Source organism: Brassica napus, chromosome A6 (genome assembly GCF_020379485.1).
Source record: "Brassica napus cultivar Da-Ae chromosome A6, Da-Ae, whole genome shotgun sequence".
Lineage (NCBI taxonomy): Eukaryota > Viridiplantae > Streptophyta > Magnoliopsida > Brassicales > Brassicaceae > Brassica > Brassica napus.
The window spans coordinates 3,083,843-3,102,437 of NC_063439.1; the positions used below are offsets into that span (position 1 = coordinate 3,083,843).

The window sequence follows — 18,595 nt, forward strand, 5'->3', positions numbered from 1 at the left end:
GATGTCTTTAATTTGCTTTTGTAAAAGTTGAACCCAAAAAACAAAGGTTTGCTACGTAATGTGAACTGAAAATCCACTTTAGAATCGAACATTCTGGATCGTCAAATAAACTAACTTGAGGCCGAAGATATCCCAAAGGCCCAACCCCCAAACGCAAAAGTATTGACGGCGAAACAAGGGCATTGCCGTAACTTCGTCAACGAAATAATCTTTAAAACCCTAACCCTCCCTTTCGATTCAGCACCATATATATAAACACGTAGCTCCTCATCCAGTTTCCTCCATCTCGATCTTCTCTTCCAACCTAGCCGCTATTACCTCTCAGGTACCCCTCTCGTCCTCACCTTCTAGTTCGTTCGTTCGTTACTCGATGCTCTTCGCTATTAGTATCGTATAGATTTTCTTCTGATCCGTGCTTAATCTCTTATAGATTGAGTTAATCAACGATCGTACTGATTATAAACTGTGTTCTTGCTCATTAGATCGATCTAGCTATTATACTTTTGTCGATTGTTAATGTGTGATTGATTCATGAGCAGCATACGAACGTCCGATGTTCTCATCGTCTTGTGTTAAAGTCGTGGAACCTCTCGGATCGTTTCGTGTTAACCTCTGATTGATACGATTCGTAGCTCGCTTAGCTCAGATGATAGTCCTATGATGATGATGAAAGATTAGATCTGATTTAGATTCGTTTGTATGTTAATTTAATATCTGCAGATTTTTACTTAAGCCATGGGTAAAGAGAAGTTTCACATCAACATTGTGGTCATCGGCCACGTCGACTCCGGGAAGTCAACCACCACCGGTCACTTGATCTACAAGCTCGGTGGTATCGACAAGCGTGTCATCGAGAGGTTCGAGAAGGAGGCTGCTGAGATGAACAAGAGGTCTTTCAAGTACGCGTGGGTGTTGGACAAGCTTAAGGCTGAGCGTGAGCGTGGTATCACCATTGATATTGCTCTTTGGAAGTTTGAGACCACCAAGTACTACTGCACGGTTATTGACGCTCCTGGTCATCGTGATTTCATTAAGAACATGATCACTGGTACCTCCCAGGCTGATTGTGCTGTTTTGATTATTGATTCCACTACTGGTGGGTTCGAGGCTGGTATCTCTAAGGATGGGCAGACTCGTGAGCATGCTCTTCTTGCTTTCACACTTGGTGTCAAGCAGATGATTTGCTGCTGTAACAAGGTGAGCTAGCTTTTCATTTTTTTCATTGGTTATTGTGATTATACTGTTACTGGTTTTATGCTAATTGTGTTTGTGTTCATTGAAGATGGATGCTACTACCCCCAAGTACTCCAAGGCGAGGTACGATGAGATTATCAAGGAGGTGTCTTCCTACTTGAAGAAGGTTGGGTACAACCCTGACAAAATCCCCTTCGTTCCCATCTCTGGTTTCGAGGGTGACAACATGATTGAGAGGTCCACCAACCTTGACTGGTACAAGGGACCAACTCTCCTTGAGGCTCTTGACCAGATCAACGAGCCAAAGAGGCCTTCAGACAAGCCCCTCCGTCTACCACTTCAGGATGTCTACAAGATTGGTGGTATTGGAACGGTGCCGGTGGGTCGTGTTGAGACCGGTATGCTCAAGCCTGGTATGGTTGTGACCTTTGCTCCTTCAGGGTTGACCACTGAGGTTAAGTCTGTTGAGATGCACCACGAGTCTCTTGTGGAGGCGCTTCCAGGTGACAACGTCGGGTTCAACGTGAAGAATGTTGCTGTCAAGGATCTCAAGCGTGGGTATGTTGCATCCAACTCCAAGGATGATCCTGCCAAGGGTGCTGCTAACTTCACCTCCCAGGTTATCATCATGAACCACCCTGGGCAGATTGGTAACGGTTACGCCCCGGTTCTTGATTGCCACACGTCCCACATTGCGGTGAAGTTCTCTGAGATCCTCACCAAGATTGACAGGCGTTCTGGTAAGGAGATTGAGAAGGAGCCCAAGTTTTTGAAGAATGGTGATGCTGGTATGGTGAAGATGACTCCGACCAAGCCCATGGTTGTTGAGACCTTCTCTGAGTACCCACCACTTGGACGTTTCGCTGTGAGGGACATGAGGCAGACTGTTGCAGTCGGTGTCATCAAGAGCGTGGACAAGAAGGATCCTACCGGAGCCAAGGTGACCAAGGCTGCCGTCAAGAAGGGTGCGAAGTAAAGTTCGGTCATCAACTACTCTCTATCATCCGCAGATGAATCAAAGTTCTATTTTAGTTTTCTTGCATTGTTAGTTTGGTTTTGTGTCGCTTGTTTGTGTAAGAGCTTCGTTTCGTCTCCTTCAGAACTCTCTTCTCGTAATTGGGTTCTTGATCGGAGGTGGCGGAGCTACTAGTCTCTCTCAAGCTTTCTGTTTCTTTTTGCTTTTGGATTATGAACTGTTTTGAATATTTTGTTATGAAAATGATGACATTCCTGCGGTTATTGTCTCTCGTCTAATTTACTTATGTTGCCTGTTTCATTTCCTGGTCGTTAATCGCATATCACATCTATCGATTTAATACTGATGTTGCATGAGCTGTAACAATACCCATACGCTTCTTAAATGAATTCCACCTCTCGAGTACTACATATTTTTTCTTGCATTTTGAACTAAATTTGTAATGAATAACTCACATGCCCATTTCAAACCTCATCTCTCGTTCTTACATCTACTAAACTGATTTTGGACAATGACAAGTTCTTCTTGATGCCTGCGTTTACAATATGTTACAGCATACTCCACACAGTAATAATGCTTGCGTTCACAATGTTACACATGACCCGGGCGATAGTATGTCATATTGCCGATCATAAATTTCATTGTAGCCAAATTATAAAACCTTATAATCTTACAAACTCGAACTAGTAAAAAGAAAAAAAAGGTAATATATTCTAGAAATGAACTATTTGCAATCTCATTATGGATTATAAAGGAATGTGGAGATTGGGCAGATGGAACCGATTGACCAGGACATGACTCAAATTCCCAAAGGTTCAGGTTAGGTTCCAACAGGTTTTATCTCATCTCAGCCTACATCTGTCATACTTCTTTCCCATTCCTCCAATGCCACCTCTCCTTTTAGTTTCTCAGGAACACAATCTATGAGTTCAAAATTTTACAAATTACATTAGATTACAGTTACAATGAAGAATTTAGAGAGACGGATACTTGGTAGGATATATAGAGTACCTGCAAGGAACTCATATCTCTCCTCGTTACTCACTACAGATGCTGCCAATGAGAAGAAAAGAAAACTGTGAAAAAGATTTCAATTAATCATCTACTGTAATAGTATTGATTGTTTCACAACCAAAGTCTTGCAAGTAATGATAACAGATTAAGTTAACACATCAATAATAATCTTTCTAAAACTTGACTGGCCCTTGAACATTACACCTAAATGGAGACACCACCATATTGACTCAAAATCATGGAAGCATCATCACGTGACTTTCAACACGTCAAACATGGACTTCAGTAATAAAGGTAAACATCAGACACTAGTTCAGATAAGAATGAGACCGGAGCTTACAGAGATGTTTGTAGTGGATGAACTTCTTCTTGTCCTGGACAGAACTTCCGTAAGCTTCTTCAGAAAACCGCTCAATGAACAATTCCTTCAAATTACAATCAACCAATTAGTGATGTTACTGTAAACAACATGAAACTCGATTTCAAATAACACATGATGAAAGCCACAAATACCAAAAAAAAAAACATTCAACATGAAACTGAGACAATCAAGCAGTAACTAAAAAAGCACTTAAACACAGGGATGAATCGATAACTTCACCACCAATCTAAATTACGAAACTTTAATGCGTAGCTCATTATGATTATCTCCTAAACTAATTAGATAGCGTCAAGAGACACAAGCTACGTCAGTATACCGTGGCTTTGTTGACAAGAAAGACAGCGTCCTGCATGATCTGAGGAGCTGAGTTATCGCTTCTCATGATCCTCCGAATCCGATTCATCGGGAACCTAACCATCTTAGCGTCTTCCGAAACGACGACGCCATTGCTTTCCTTCGGCTCATCACGCCTCCCTTCGCTGCTCGACGATTCCGAGATCTCGTGAACCTCCGGCTCCTTCTCCGCAACGTCCTTTAACTTCGCCTTATTCGCCGTCTTCTTCTTCGTTTTGGAGCCGGAGCTGCGCGTGTTGAGACCGTCACCATTCTTCGGCTTCTTCTCCTGGTTCGGTTTCTTCGACGACACCATTGTTTCAGAACTGTTGTTTTCCACCCTTTTTTGCCGATGCATATCGATGGATTCTTACATGGGCTTATCTATTTTTGAGTATGTAGGCCCAATGGACCACACCAGGCTCAAATAAATATGCCCATAGGGCTTGAATATTTGGGCTAACCAACCCCTATCATAACCAAACTTTAATTTATTTTCCTATATAATCAAATTGTAGACATTATTCGATATTCATTACTATGAACAAAAAAAAAATACCGAAATTTCGTTGGGAAATTCTTTTAAATAGTTTTTTTTTCTAAATTTTTATCATAAAAATAGTTCTCAAAAAAAAATAACCAAAATGGTTCATTTTTATTTTGAAAATTTCAACTTTTCAATATCTGTTCTCGAAAATCTTAGATTTATTTTTTTAATCTAAAATTTTATTCCCAAAACTCCACATTTTAACTTTAAATCGTAAGTCTAGATTATTTAACTCTAAGTTAAAACTTATTTTGATCATTTTCTCTATTTTTGTGAAAAACTTAAAAATAATTATCATAAAAAACTTTTCAATTTTGTTTTATAATTTTTTTTTTGAACACATAATTTGAATTTCTTAATACAGTTGAAAACTATTAAAATAAAATGTTTCAAGAAGCTATAGCATGCTTGTGCTTTTCATATATCAAACAATGCAACAAAAACTAAAAAGCATTATCTAGTTTCCTACATAATCCATAGGATATTTTTGGGGATTAGATTAGATAAGGAAGCATGGGAGTAATGTTGGACGTATGAGCGGTGTCGGAAAAGTAGAATCACCACGTGTGGACCGACGACACGCGTAACGCCCTAGCTAACTCTCTCTGTAATATTAAACGTGGCCGTAGTTCTTGTCTTCGACCTCCAATTCCTGTCTCGTCTTTAACAACTCCGAGACAACCAAAGCTGCGAAGCGGGCGATAACGAGAAATAGGTGTCGTCTCTCATTGTTATCATCATCAATGGATATGGTAGAAGAACCCATCCTTTCAAGACTGGACCGTATAGATGTCATGGTGAGGAAGCTAGAAGAGATGAAAGGAAGCTCACCGAGAAGCTCTAGCCCATCGACTCCATCTAGTGGGACTCAACCATCGTCGCTTGATCTGTCTTCGCCGAGGAGCATAGGGAAGGTTCAGTGCCGTTCGATGGAGCAAGTGATAGAGGAGACCGAGAGAAAAGGAACTTTGCTAGAGAGACTAAACAATGTGGAGGAGCAAGTTCTTAAGCTGTGTATAAAGTTTGAAGAAGAGGTTGAAGAAGAGAGTAAGAGAGATGATAACTCGAAGAAAACGAAGAAGAAGAAGGGGTTGAGGAAGTTGGTTGATAAAGTTGTTGGATCTTCTTCTCCGACTAAAAGCCCTTCCAAGAGATGGCATTGCTGAGCCTTTGTTTTATTACTCTGTTCTTCCTATATCGTCCATGTATAATTCAACCATGTTCCACAGCTTTTCTTCTTTTTCTTTGATGAAAAGCTCAAATTTAAATTGTTATGTTTGTGTGTGTTGTTACTTGTAAGTGTGCAATTTGCAATCTGTATCCACAAAATTGCTTGCTTGTTCGTTCAACCCGCTGTATATTCCGCAAAAGAGCTGACTTTATTTCAATAAATAAATGTGATGTTTATCACAAGTCACCTGTGCTTTGGTTATACTTAATAAAATGTTAAATTTATTCGAACAAAAAAATTTGTAAGTTTCACAATGTATGTTGCATTGGTACTTAGTTTTAATAAGAATCATAAGAAAACTATCTATATCTTCTAGCAAACCATGCTGCTAATCCTCCGTCATAGGCGTGACCCAAAGCTTTATAAAGTGAGGTGAAACATACATTACATTATAAATACTTTTCTTTTATACAAAAAGATGACATGATCCATAACGAGACTATTCATCACCACCACCGTGACTACCACCACAATCATCCACGAAGAAAAATAACAAGTCCTTAATTACACACGAATTTTTCGAAATAACAATTTAACCATTAATTAATGATTAATTAACAAACACTCAAGTCCCTTCTATAAGATTGATTATTAACAGAAACAATTAATAATACGCCTAATAAGTTTCCCCATTTTCACTTTTCCCCTTGTTTTATGCAATTTTTTTTCAAAACTTGGATCTCCACCATCCGTCGCTCTCTCTCTCTCTCTTGATTGATCGGATCGGTTAGGGTTTTTCAGCTCCTCCCAGACGAAATCGCTGCGAATAAGCGATTACCTTAGACTCACCCCTAGGGTTCTAGGCGCGGATCTAGCCAAGCTCTTCTCAGCTACGGCGAAGCTTCTCTCAGCTCAACTCCTCCTCCCTCGCAGCAGCCATGTTCTGGAAGCTCACTTCTCTCTCTGCATCTTCTCCGGTGAGTTAACTTGTAGATGTTTTCCCTCTCGTCTATGTCCAGTGGTGTGGTTGATTTCCCCTTGCAATCGATATAGTTTCTGTTTTGAAAATTAGATTCGTTTTCTTGAATTATTAATACTGCTCCTCTTTGTTTCGCTGCTGCGTTCTTGTTTGTTTATTCCATTTTTATGTTATTCCCTAGGTGGAGACGATACTAGACAAAGAAAATTTCACTTTGGAGGAGCTTCTTGACGAGGAAGAGATTATTCAAGAATGCAAGGCTTTGAATAGCCGCCTCATAAACTTGTAAGTTTGTTTTTTTTAATCATTAATAATTTGCTGTTTCTTTGAAAGCTTTATTTATTGATTGGTTATTGATGTTTGCAGTCTAAGGGATAAAGCTCAGGTGGAGCAGTTGTTGCGGTACATTGTTGAAGAGCCTCCGAATGATGCTGATGATAGTAAACGTGCTTTCAAGTAATATGCTTCATTGGAGTTACCTTCTTGTCTTACTCATTCGATCCTCTCGAGCTAATAAATAGATTCTTCTTCTCTTAGGTTTCCATTCATCTCGTGTGAAGTATTTACATGTGAAATTGATGTTATTCTTAAAACTTTGGTGGAGGAAGAAGAGGTATTTCCTTTTTTCATTCATCATTTTACCCTTTCCCGCAAACTTTTTGTGCATCTTTGATATGTTTTATGGTTATCAACTTACCCTGGATCTCATTTGTTGGCTTAATTTTCTCTCGCAGCTGATGGACTTGCTTTTTTCCTTTCTGGAACCAAGTCGTCCTCATAGTGCATTGCTGGCAGGCTATTTCAGCAAGGTACTCCCTCTCACAATACACAAGCTTACGTGTTAGCCAACTTCCTTACTTGTCTCTGTTTGGTGTAGGTTGTCATTTGCCTTATGGTCAGAAAGACTGCTGCGCTTATGAATTATGTGAAAGTAAGTAATAAATTTTAGTTAAATGGATGGTTATCTTATTTTTCTTTTCCCTCTTTTGCATGAGTTTTACGACTAGATTTTTAGTGTAGCTGTAAAAGTATACACGTTTCCATCAAGCCTGGGTCAATATGATTGAACTATAGGTGGTTGAAAATTTAGATGAGATGACTTTAATAACATATTCCATTATAGTCTTTGCGTATAGATCTCTGTCGACTCAGTGCATTGTAAGAAGATATGATTGACATGACTCTTCGCAAATTCGCAATTTTTTTTGTCGTTACAGCAAATATTAGTTGAATTGTTTATGTTTTGTTTTGTTTTGTGTTGAGGTAACTACACTGGCTACAGTTCTTAATGTCACTTCTGATTATCACAGGGGCATCAAAGTGTTCTCTGCCAGTTGGTTGATTTGATTGGAATAACATCCATCATGGAGGTAATTGGTTTGTTTAGACGCAGTGCAACTTGGTGTAGCTTCAGAGATGATTTTTGCAATAATATTTATGTGATACTGTCTAGGTTTTGGTTCGCTTGGTTGGGGCGGATGATCAAGTCTATCCCAACTTTCTTGATGTGATGCAATGGCTGGCAGATAACAATTTACTTGAAATGATCGTGGACAAACTCGACCCATCTGTAAGTGGTGATGTTTCTATATTCATTAACAGACCAGAGGCTCGTGAGTCGTGACTTTCTGTTTGATAAATCTAGGATATCTGATCCGGTTTTTCTAGCTTCTTTTATCAACTTCATTCTGATCTAATATTTGTAGTTTATTGCAATCTTTCCAACTTGAATCAGAGTCCTCCGGAGGTTCAGGCAAATGCAGCAGAAACATTATGTGCAATTTCTCGGAATGCACCATCAGCTTTAGCTACACAACTCTCTAGCCCCGGGTTTGTAATCTTTTATTGCATTATTGATTCATATTGCTTCAGTATATTGAGACAGAAGTATTTCACGTGGCAATACAACTTTTTCCCTCTTTTTGCAGCTTCGTTGCTAGGATATTTGGTCATGCTTTTGAAGACTCACACTCTAAATCGGGTCTAGTTCATTCGCTTTCAGTATGCACCTCTCTGTTGGATCCGAGAAAATCAGCTCCGACATCATCTATGTTTAATTCTTATAGAGGTCAACAGATGTTCGAGTCTCCTGTCCCAGTGTCTCAGGAGACTATTGGTGCCATGCTGCCTAAACTAAGTAAGTTGGATCATCATATGATGTAATATCTTCACATGACTATCAAGATTATTACTTTGCCCCTTTTGGGATTGGATGCACATAATCTAGTTTTGCAAATGGAGAATAGTACCCTTTTTCTTTTGTGATATTTCTTCCAATTTGTGAGGATTTAACCTCTATTTACATGTCATGTTTGATTTTCGCTGGTCGCTATGGTGTCAGTTCTATTTTGGTTTGTATTGATTAAAAGGAAACTGGTTTCACATCAATTCCATAAAGTTTTGAAATACTTTCGTAGCACTTCTTGTATATGTAGGCTACTGTCTCATACAAGTATTCCAAATCAGGGTTTACGTATTCAATGTCCTTAATGATCAATATCTTTTTTCTGCAGGCGACTTGCTTATGCTTCTCAATGTAGCATCTGACAGCACAGTATTGCCTACAACATATGGTGAACTGAGGCCTCCTCTTGGAAAGCATCGTCTAAAGGTCTGATCCAAAAGTTGTAGTTCTACGACAGCAACAGTACTTTTTAATATATAAATATATACTTAATTAGACTCAGTGTCCCTATTGTTTTTCTTTCAGATTGTGGAGTTTATTGCAGTTTTGTTGAGAACTGGAAGTGAAGCTGCACAGAAGGAGTTAGTTAGTTCAGGAGTAATCAAAAGAACCATTGATCTATTTTTTGAGTAGGCATTTACTAACCTTCAAACTCTTGATCTCAGTGTTGCGTTTTCTACTATTATTTTAAATAATCAAACACTGTCAACATATGAAGGTACCCGTTCAATAACGCTCTGCATCATCAAGTGGAGACTATAATACTTTCTTGTCTGGAAAACAAGAGCGATTTGATGGTTAACCATATTCTTCGAGAATGCAATATGATTGGAAAATTCCTCGCTTCAGACAGGGACTCGGATCTCTCAGGTGATAGCCAGGTATTTCCATTTGCTATGTTCACAAAGTTTAAACTGATCATTGGTATATGACATAGTGTCATGTTAAGGAAGCACCAAGTTAGAGCCATTGATTCACTGCTCCAAAGTTCATTTACCTAACCAGTACTCTTTGCCATTTCCTTTGTCTTTTGTGTGAGGTAGCCTACTGCAGCAGCAACTGGGAAGAAACCCCCTCGAGTCGGATATATTGGACACATCACAAGAATATCAAATAAAATTGGTCAGTTGAGTAACAGCAATGACCAGCTAAAGGCATACCTTCAGGTTGGTAGTACAATCTCTTGCTGTGTAGTTTTTCTTGTGCCTCTTTTTTGGCACTCCACATGGAATATAAAACCATTAGTCGAGTCTTGCAATGAGGTGTCCTCGCACTCAGCGCACTTTTCATGCTTGCTGATTGGGCTTTGTTCATTCTCAAATCTTTAGGAAAACAGCGAATGGAATGAGTGGCAAGGTAGTGTTCTACAGGAGCGCAACACTGTTGAGAATGTCTACAGATGGGGATGCGGGTAAGTTCATTACCTCTGGCTCACTAATCATATAATAACCGTCTACATGATCAGTCACTGCTACATATGAATATTCATGAGCTTGTCCGGTTTGAATATTATATTCACTCTTGGTTTTTAATTTTCCTGAACCCCACTGTTAAATGTAGGCGCCCAACCACAATACAAGATAGGACAAGAGATAGCGATGAGGAAGACAAGGATTACGATGTTGCGGCTCTGGCCAATAATTTGAGCCAAGCATTTACGTATAAAATGTATGGAAACGATGACAATGAAGAGGTATCTTCTCATCCTAGTGCTCGCTTTTCCCCTCATTTACGAACGATTTAACTGTACTGAATTTTTTTTCTTATCTTGTTTGGTCAGGATCACAATGCTCTCGACAGAGATGATGATGTAATCCTTGCACAGTTCCTCATCCCACTTTTGTTCTTTTATCACACCATGATACATACAGGGATGTACCTCAATAACATTGTTTTTGAAAATTGGTATTTGTTCATACTAACACAGGATGTGTACTTCGACGATGAATCTGCTGAAGTAGTAATTTCATCCTTAAGACTCGGAGATGACCAAGGAAGGTGAGCCTTTTCTTTTCTCTTTCTCTGCTGATACAGGTGTCCTCGTGTCCTTGCTTGATAATGACTTGAATCTTTCTCATTACTTCGCAGCAGCTTGTTTACAAATTCAGATTGGTTCACATTCCAAGACAACAGGTTCGGCAGCACGCCCTCCGACGCAGCAGGTTCCAATACGTTGCAGGACGAGGAACTGAACAGAGCCTTCAATGCCAACACTAGCAGCAGCGACGACGACGAGGTGGTTGTTGGAGAAGAAGACGATGATCTAACCAGGAATCCAAAGGATAGCGCAGCTGAAACCAACTATCAGATGGAGAGTCCAATGGGGTTCTTCGACTTCAACACGTTGGAGAAAACCGAAGAAGCTTTAGCAGAACAGCCACCGGAATGGGTTGGGTGGAGCGAGCCATCATCCGATATGCAAGTGAGTGGCACTGGTCTGAACCCATTCCTTGATGATGAAGATGATGATGACAGCAAAAACATGATGAACCTCGACATACCAACGCCCGAGGCAAAAACCGAACCTGTGATTCCAAACGGGTCGTCTTCCCCAACAGAAAAATCGCTGTTCGAGAAGGATGTGGAGTTTGTGGGAGTGGAAGCAGAAGGGACAGAGAAAGCAATGGAGCAAGCGATGAAAGAAGGGACAGTAGGAGAAGCTGGAGCCATGAAGAGGAAGATGGAGACGACGGTTGAGAACCAAAAGGCGGAGGAGGAAAGTTCGGGAGTGAAGGAGTTCAACGATAACAATTACTGGAAAGTTGATCAAGAAGTCGGAGTTATGGAGTGAGACGAATAAATAGAATGTTATCTTGTACATTAATGATTTTGTATGAGAGTGTTTGTGTAAGAAAACTTTTGTTTTTTTAGTTGAAATTTGGTTTAAGAGACTCTTTCTTTCCTCTAAAAAGAAAAAAAAAACTGTTTCTACTCTTTTTTATTACAAGGTTTCTGATGTTGTCAAGCCAAATGTTTATCTGCAAACGTACTGCTTGCAAAATGGAACAGACATAATAAGATAAAAGATACATAATAAAACAACACTATGTAATAATATACCTCTAAACTCTCTTCATTAATTTCTTTTAAAACAGTCACTAACACCCTACTTTGTATATCATCTCTTCCTGCAGTGAGTTCCCATTTCTGCGGATCATCAACTTTCCGAGACCAAACTCAAAAGTCAAAACTACACTGCTCTCTTGTCAAACTGATCACCTTCCCTACTCCTCATCTCTATGATCTTCCTGTGTGAGTTTGAATGCACAGATGGGATGAAGGTCGGGCTTGAGGCTGGTCTGTACTCTGGAACTAGACGGCCAGATCTGAACCTCACTCCACACGCGTTGCAGAGGGTCTTTGGCCCATTGGGTCCTTCCCTCCACTGAGGAGTCTTGGTTGTCTCACAGTGAGTGCATCTCCTGACTACCCCATCAGAGTTTAATTCCTCTGAACTGGATGACACTGTGTGGTTGGTGGTGAAAATCTTGCGTTTCTTCTTGGCATGTTGCTCAGAGGATTCTAATTCCTCCGGGGTTAGCTTCTCGGGTTTAAACGGGTAAAGGTGTCTACGTCTCAGTGTAGTGGGGCGTTTGCGCTTGCTTCTCAAGCCTTTCACAGGGAAAGTCAATCTCTGAGATGTGGAGTTCTGTGGCGAGAAAGAACCGTCGCTGCTCTCAAGAACTGACACTGGGCTTGAAGACTGAAACAGCTTAGAGACTTTGGCATCATGATGTGATGAAGATTGGTGTAGAGTGTCGTTTATGCCAGACAAGGCTGCAGAAGCATCAGACTGTTTCTGCACCCATGAAAGAATATTAGACCATTATCATTGTATATATTAATAATAATATTATCACAAAGACTTGCATATTATACTGCAGAGGCGAGATTTGAAAGTGTGAGTGTAAATATATATACATATATTTAACTGAATTAATAAAGTATATTTTACTTCACACTCTTTTTTTTTTTTGGTGCTAATATTTTACTTCACATTCACTTCTCTAAACTAAGGCGGTAAAAAGTTATCATCGAAAAAAGCAAATACGTTACATAATATCAGCTTGAATGAAACGCACAACCACCTAATCTATCACGTGATATGCATATTCCTTGTTAGATTATGCCGCAAGTAGCGTAAACAAAGCGAGTGCTTTATTGGGAACAACGAAGAACTCACCAAAACAGATACGTTCTTCTTTATCCCGTCTTTGCTGGCAACGCCACAAGAGTTGAACTCAGAGGGAAAAGTGGTGAACATATCCATGGGAGGAGGCTCGAGTTCTTTAAATTTAGCGTCCCAATCACCTTCACCATTGGTGGTGTCGATGTCCTCTAGCGGAAAATCGATATGGTTGATGAAATCATCAAAGAAATTGTCTGAGAGACCTTTGAACTCCTCCTCGGGTAACCAGTTCATAATTACCTAAAGAAAAATCATACCAAGAAATGTAAACAGATGTATGTAATTTTTATATGATATGAGCCTTAACCAGCAATTGAATGCACCATACTTAAAAATGGCGACATTTAAATGTAGCTTAGAAAGATATTATTATTAGTATTTCTTCATCACTGAGTTTTTTAAAACCACAGATAGAGAGAGAAGTGTCGGTCGCATTTTCCCACACCAAACAAAGTAACACGGACCGAACAAATTACATTTTCCAAAACGTTGAACACACAGAAAAAATTGGAACAACATGAAATATAAACACAAAGAGAAATGTTTTCACGTGATGAAACCGAAGAGAGAAAGACGTACAAACCTTTTTAGTATAGTATGGACTACACAGAGAGACGTACGATTGCGTATCGAGTTTTACCAAAATTAGAAGGGATTTGCAGGTTCACAATTTTGGGAGAGATAAAAATAAAATAAAAGCTTAAAGATGAGAAACAGAGTGAGAGATGGAGAGGAAGGTTGATATGGGAGTTCTTTTTTAAGAAAAAAAAAAGATTAAAAAATATGATAAAGAAAAAAAACGTAAAAATATGGAAACTGCTTTTCATCTCGATATTTCTTAACTTTAAAGAAAAATCGTAATTGATTTTTTTGTTTTCTGGGAGTCAAAGAAAACACACGTCTCTACTTACACACCTTTGGTGAGTAACTCACTGAATACTGTTTTTTTTTGGGCTTATTGGCGTAATAGCCATATTTCATGTGGAAATCAAGAGACTAGACATGATTTTGACAGAATATAATGATTGTCTTTTTGCCATCATTCCAGCCGGTTATACCCTTCTTAGTAACAGGTACCCGGTTCCTTCACATAAAGAAAACGACGTGGTAATTTTGTAACCTATAGTAACAATGAGAAAATTTTGGAAGCGCGTGAAATGAAACGGCGAAATAGAAAATAAAGAAACATATATTCTATACCGATTGCAAGCGTTTCATACTAATTGAGGTAGAATAGTATCACTGTAAATCCAATTTCAACTGAGAGAACAGCAACACTGAAAATTTAGAAATAAACTAATGAACTAAATCACTAAACCCAACTTAGAAATAGAAACCATTGACACAATCAATGTTTAAGCTAAAGAAAGTGAAAGTAGACTGTTTTATGTTTCTAAAGACTACAAAGAAGGTTAATTCCCATTTAACAACTACTAATAAAAAAAATCGAAGTATACTATTTTATTTAGCGGCAAACTATACCATATGCTAAAGTATAAATGAGTAAGTTAATAATTATAAATATGTTTTATAGGGTTACGTATACAATTGCACAATCTATTACGAGAATACATCTTTTCCAATTAAACATGTACTATTTAAAATGGTACTATGTACACAGTCGATCCATGTTTGACCAACATGAAATAAAAAACTAATGGGATGGTAATAGAATACTTGACAGTAAACACTAAACCCAAGTTAGGGAAATATAAACCCCAATCCACCTTCCATAATAGTGGAGACATGTATTTATAGTCCTTGTGAACAACATGGAATACAAAGTTAATGGGGACAGTAAACACTAAACCCAAGGTAATGTATATTCTATACCGATTGCAAGCATTCCATACTAGTTTGAGTAGAATCGTATCATTGTAAATCTAATTTCATATGCTAAAGTATATATGTGTAAGTTAATAATTATAAATGTGTCTTATAGGATTACGTACACAGTCGCACAGTCCATTACGAGAAGACTTATATTCTATCTGACCCGTACTATTTAAAATGGTACTGTGTACACAGTCGATCCAGGCTTGACCAACATGAAATACAAAGCTAATAGGATGATAATAGAATACTTGACAGTAAACACTAAACCCAAGTTAGAGAAATATAAACCCAATCCACCTTCCATAATACTGGATACATGTATTTACAGTCCTCATGAGCAACATGAAATACAAAGCTAATGGAGATGGTAATAGAACACTTGACATTAAACACTAAACCCAAGTTAGGTAAATATAAACCCCAAAACATAGGCAAACCAAACCTTCGGAAAAATAAATCCACCTCTTATAATACTAGAGGTATGTATTTACATGCCTTATGGGTAACATGAAATACGAAGCTAATGGAGATGGTAATAGAACACTTCTCACTACACACTAAACCCAAATTAGGAAAATATAAAACACAATACATAGGCAACCCAAATCTACAATAAATTAAATCCACCTGCCATAATACATGAGTCATCTATTTACATTCCTCAAGAGACATGGAATATGCAATGGGTTAAGACATAGTATAATACATAGTATAGTATATAAATAGTATGGTATATAAATAGCAACACCTACACATCAGATATGAACCCTTCGCCCCAAATTGGTTTTCCCACGAAAGCTAAGCTTGTGTAGCATAACAAATTGGTTTTCCCACGAAAAGCCACCAGAGTTCGAAGTTCTTCTCAAGAACCAACTGTCGTGCAAGAAAATAATGAAGAAGCATAACAGAGAAGGTATAGGACCCCATCTGCAAGACTTGTCCAAACTGTGACGCATTCAACATCGCCAGGTCCTCATCCTCTAATGCATTTTTTATCACTTCAGTCCAACGAAGATTGAATTAGTTGTTAATTCTTTTCTTGCCAGTGGGTTCAAAGCATGTCTCTAACAATCTACTTAGAAGGCCTAACTCGTTCATACCAAACCTGTAGAATGAAATAAGAGGTGGGAATTATAATATTAAATATAGAAATGAGGTAGCACTCAAAATGGAATAAGTATAGTTAACAGATGGAAATGAATAAGATATAAAACTATGATTCCATATAAGATAGAATAACGTGAAACTATAACTTTCTTATATTCCATGTGACAGATATTATTCCACAAAATAATCATTATTCCACAATAAGTGTGCTATATACATATAAACATAATAAGTGCGCTATTTACATATGTGGACTCAGCTCGTGCAGATACTATTCTACAAAATAATCACTATTTTTACACTATGTACTATCCATCGGTGATACAAAATCCCAATTCAAGCATAAGAAAGAAGAAGAGCATCAGAAGGAAACACAACCGACTTCAAATTGTAGAAGCCAATTTACCTACCAGATCTGACATTCACCATAGAGAAGATTGTATATTTATCAGTGACAGAGACAAACAAGTGTAATGCTAGAAAAACAATGATATTCTGTGTAATTCAAAAGGTTGACAGACTAAACAAAACGAGCAAACGCACAAAGCATAAATCAAAATGACAATACAATAAATACGTTACAAACAAGGAAATACCAGACGAAAAAAGCAGAATAGCAAGTGATACTATCTTAAGTGAAATAGTTCAATTCGATACGGATACTATTTCATTTCAAATGGACTCGAGTTTATAAATATCATACTATGTCTACTTAGTGAGCATTTGTAAGCTGTGATATTCTACACATCTTCCCCTAAATTACTACACTACTTATTTTGCAGCACTGACACAAAGATAATTCAAGGAATTAAAGGAACTCCCACACAACTCGGAAAAATCCAAACCCTCAATCAAATTGGAAAAGGCCGATGAGAGGGATTAATTCTGTAAACGGTACCGATGGTATGCAACAGGAACGATGATACTATTCTAAATGGAATATATGAATTAGATAAGTATACTATTACATCCCAAATGGAATGGAAGTTTTAAATTAGATAAGTATACTATGAGACGAGCCCAAATAAAAGAAAATAAACACAGAGGAAGCAAAGACGAAGAGAATCAACGGAAACGAGGGAGAATTTACAAAAATTTCAGAGATCTAAGAAGAATCGAGTTTGTGAAGTTGGATAGGAAAGGTGTGTTACTAACCGCCGCTGAAACTCTAACGCCAAACCAAACGCCGAACACGATTGAAAGGAAGCACGAAGAAGATGGAAAAGATGTCGATTGAAGGTAGAGGGGGGGGGGATTTGGAGCAAATCGGTTCCGGAAAGCACTCGACCTCGAAAAAATTATCAACAAAAGTGAAAAGGGAATTGTGAATAGAGGTAAGACACGAGATACTTTTTATGCAGTTAATAATTTATTTTTTAATTAATTTTGGTAGTAGGTTGGCCGGTTGAGTTTAAAGGGTATTACGGTATTAATATGTATATATAACTCCGTGTATAGAAACGTTAGGGAAAATAGCTATTATGTGTATTATGGTTTTTTTCATGTCCATATGCCCCAATTCCCCTTTTTTTTTCCTTACCTAATTAATAAATACATTAACCGACGCATACTTAACTGAATAAAGTCAGTTCAACACGTTCTGGTACAAATGTAACCTCTTCTGCAGTACAGAAATATATTTTCATTCATACTATACGGACATTTGAATGAATACATAAGGTAATAAAATGAAAATAGCAGTCAAAGTTTGAGCTGACTGGATGAAAAATATAACTGGTAAAATAATTATGTTTTGAACAAAAAAATCGATGGTAATAGTCAAATGAAGATATAAATGATTGCGTAGAATAATACTTTAGAAGGAAATACAAAAAAAAATGACATAGAGGAGCACATGCAAAACCAGGTGACAAAAACCTTGACCAAGGGGATATGATGATGGTTCGTTCGGAGATCAGATCTATTATTATTTTTTGTATGGTTGCTGGTTAAATGATGGAAAGTAATCTAAAACGCCCCGGTTAGAAAAAAACTATTCTATCTACCCCACTTTTTTTCTCACTACCCCACTTTTTTCCCCTTTCCCCTATTACCCTTTTTCTTAATAATATTTTTATGTTATCTGTGGACCCCACTCATCATACTCACGGACCCCGCTATATTCTAATATTTTTATATTTCGCGGACCCCTCCTCTTTTTTATAAAATTGATATATTAAATCTAAATTACATGTGGTCTCCATTTTTAGAAGCTCACTCTCCTTTCGTGTCTTCTTTTTTATTCTCCAACCAAATTTATATTTTAATTATTTAATGATTAATATAACTAAAAATTTAGAAATAAAAAAAAATCATTTATTTTAACATAATATTTTTGTAAAAAATAAAATAACAAAATAAAACTAGATTTAATATATAAACGAAAATTTATATTTTAATCAACTATTAATTTCAAAAATATTTGTATATTTTAAAAAATTTCGAAAATACAAATATAATAAATATGTATTTAAATAATATTTTAATCAAAAACTAATTTTTAAAATAATTTATAAAATATTTTTAAAAAAATTATATAAAAATATTTCAAAAAACAAAAAATTAATAAAATATGTATTTCAATTATATTTTAATGAACAATTAGTTACAAAATAAATTTAATAAAATACTTATATAAATTATTTTTGTTTAAACTAAATTTTATCTCTTTTATATAAAAAT

At 37.3% G+C, this 18,595-nt stretch overlaps 5 protein-coding genes across 9 annotated transcripts; 3 read left to right on the forward strand and 2 right to left on the reverse strand.

Annotated features, from left to right (window-relative positions):
* Positions 1–117: 117 nt before the first annotated feature.
* On the forward strand, positions 118–2,433 carry LOC106346370 (elongation factor 1-alpha 1). Its single transcript, XM_013785674.3, has 3 exons — positions 118–325; positions 721–1,197; positions 1,283–2,433. Exons 2-3 carry the CDS (start codon positions 736–738, stop codon positions 2,168–2,170), a joined length of 1,350 nt encoding a protein of 449 aa, XP_013641128.1. The 5' UTR covers positions 118–325; positions 721–735; the 3' UTR covers positions 2,171–2,433.
* Positions 2,434–2,792: 359 nt separating this feature from the next.
* LOC106351207 (chromatin accessibility complex protein 1-like) lies at positions 2,793–4,254 on the reverse strand. The gene is made up of 4 exons (XM_013791021.3): positions 3,883–4,254; positions 3,525–3,609; positions 3,182–3,223; positions 2,793–3,091 (listed from the first exon to the last, which is right to left on the reverse strand). The coding sequence occupies exons 1-4, from the start codon at positions 4,213–4,215 to the stop codon at positions 3,018–3,020; spliced, it is 534 nt and encodes a 177-aa protein (XP_013646475.2). The 5' UTR covers positions 4,216–4,254; the 3' UTR covers positions 2,793–3,017.
* An 823-nt stretch (positions 4,255–5,077) lies between these two features.
* Positions 5,078–5,795, forward strand: LOC106351206. The gene has a single exon (XM_013791020.3). The coding sequence runs from the start codon at positions 5,190–5,192 to the stop codon at positions 5,610–5,612; it is 423 nt and encodes a 140-aa protein (XP_013646474.2). The 5' UTR covers positions 5,078–5,189; the 3' UTR covers positions 5,613–5,795.
* A 531-nt stretch (positions 5,796–6,326) lies between these two features.
* LOC106346368 (serine/threonine-protein phosphatase 6 regulatory subunit 3-like) lies at positions 6,327–11,675 on the forward strand. Of its 4 annotated transcripts, none has more exons than XM_013785668.3 (19): positions 6,329–6,594; positions 6,778–6,881; positions 6,963–7,052; positions 7,134–7,209; positions 7,331–7,405; positions 7,474–7,527; positions 7,907–7,966; positions 8,050–8,166; positions 8,332–8,426; positions 8,525–8,733; positions 9,110–9,207; positions 9,307–9,410; positions 9,500–9,662; positions 9,825–9,947; positions 10,110–10,192; positions 10,342–10,474; positions 10,562–10,591; positions 10,709–10,779; positions 10,870–11,675. In XM_013785668.3, the coding sequence occupies exons 1-19, from the start codon at positions 6,556–6,558 to the stop codon at positions 11,570–11,572; spliced, it is 2,427 nt and encodes an 808-aa protein (XP_013641122.2). In that variant the 5' UTR covers positions 6,329–6,555; the 3' UTR covers positions 11,573–11,675. The 4 variants fall into 4 exon arrangements, with proteins under 4 accessions (XP_048638003.1, XP_013641122.2, XP_048638004.1 ...); XM_013785669.3 differs by having other exon boundaries at positions 6,332–6,594; positions 10,873–11,675; XM_048782046.1 differs by having other exon boundaries at positions 6,327–6,594; positions 10,562–10,779.
* An 18-nt stretch (positions 11,676–11,693) lies between these two features.
* Positions 11,694–13,790, reverse strand: LOC106346369 (GATA transcription factor 11-like). 2 transcript variants are annotated; one of them, XM_013785671.3, is made up of 3 exons: positions 13,554–13,790; positions 12,965–13,210; positions 11,694–12,574 (listed from the first exon to the last, which is right to left on the reverse strand). In XM_013785671.3, exons 2-3 carry the CDS (start codon positions 13,202–13,204, stop codon positions 11,972–11,974), a joined length of 843 nt encoding a protein of 280 aa, XP_013641125.2. In that variant the 5' UTR covers positions 13,205–13,210; positions 13,554–13,790; the 3' UTR covers positions 11,694–11,971. The 2 variants fall into 2 exon arrangements, with proteins under 2 accessions (XP_013641125.2, XP_013641124.2); XM_013785670.3 differs by having other exon boundaries at positions 11,694–12,580.
* Between the last annotated feature and the right edge of the window lie 4,805 nt (positions 13,791–18,595).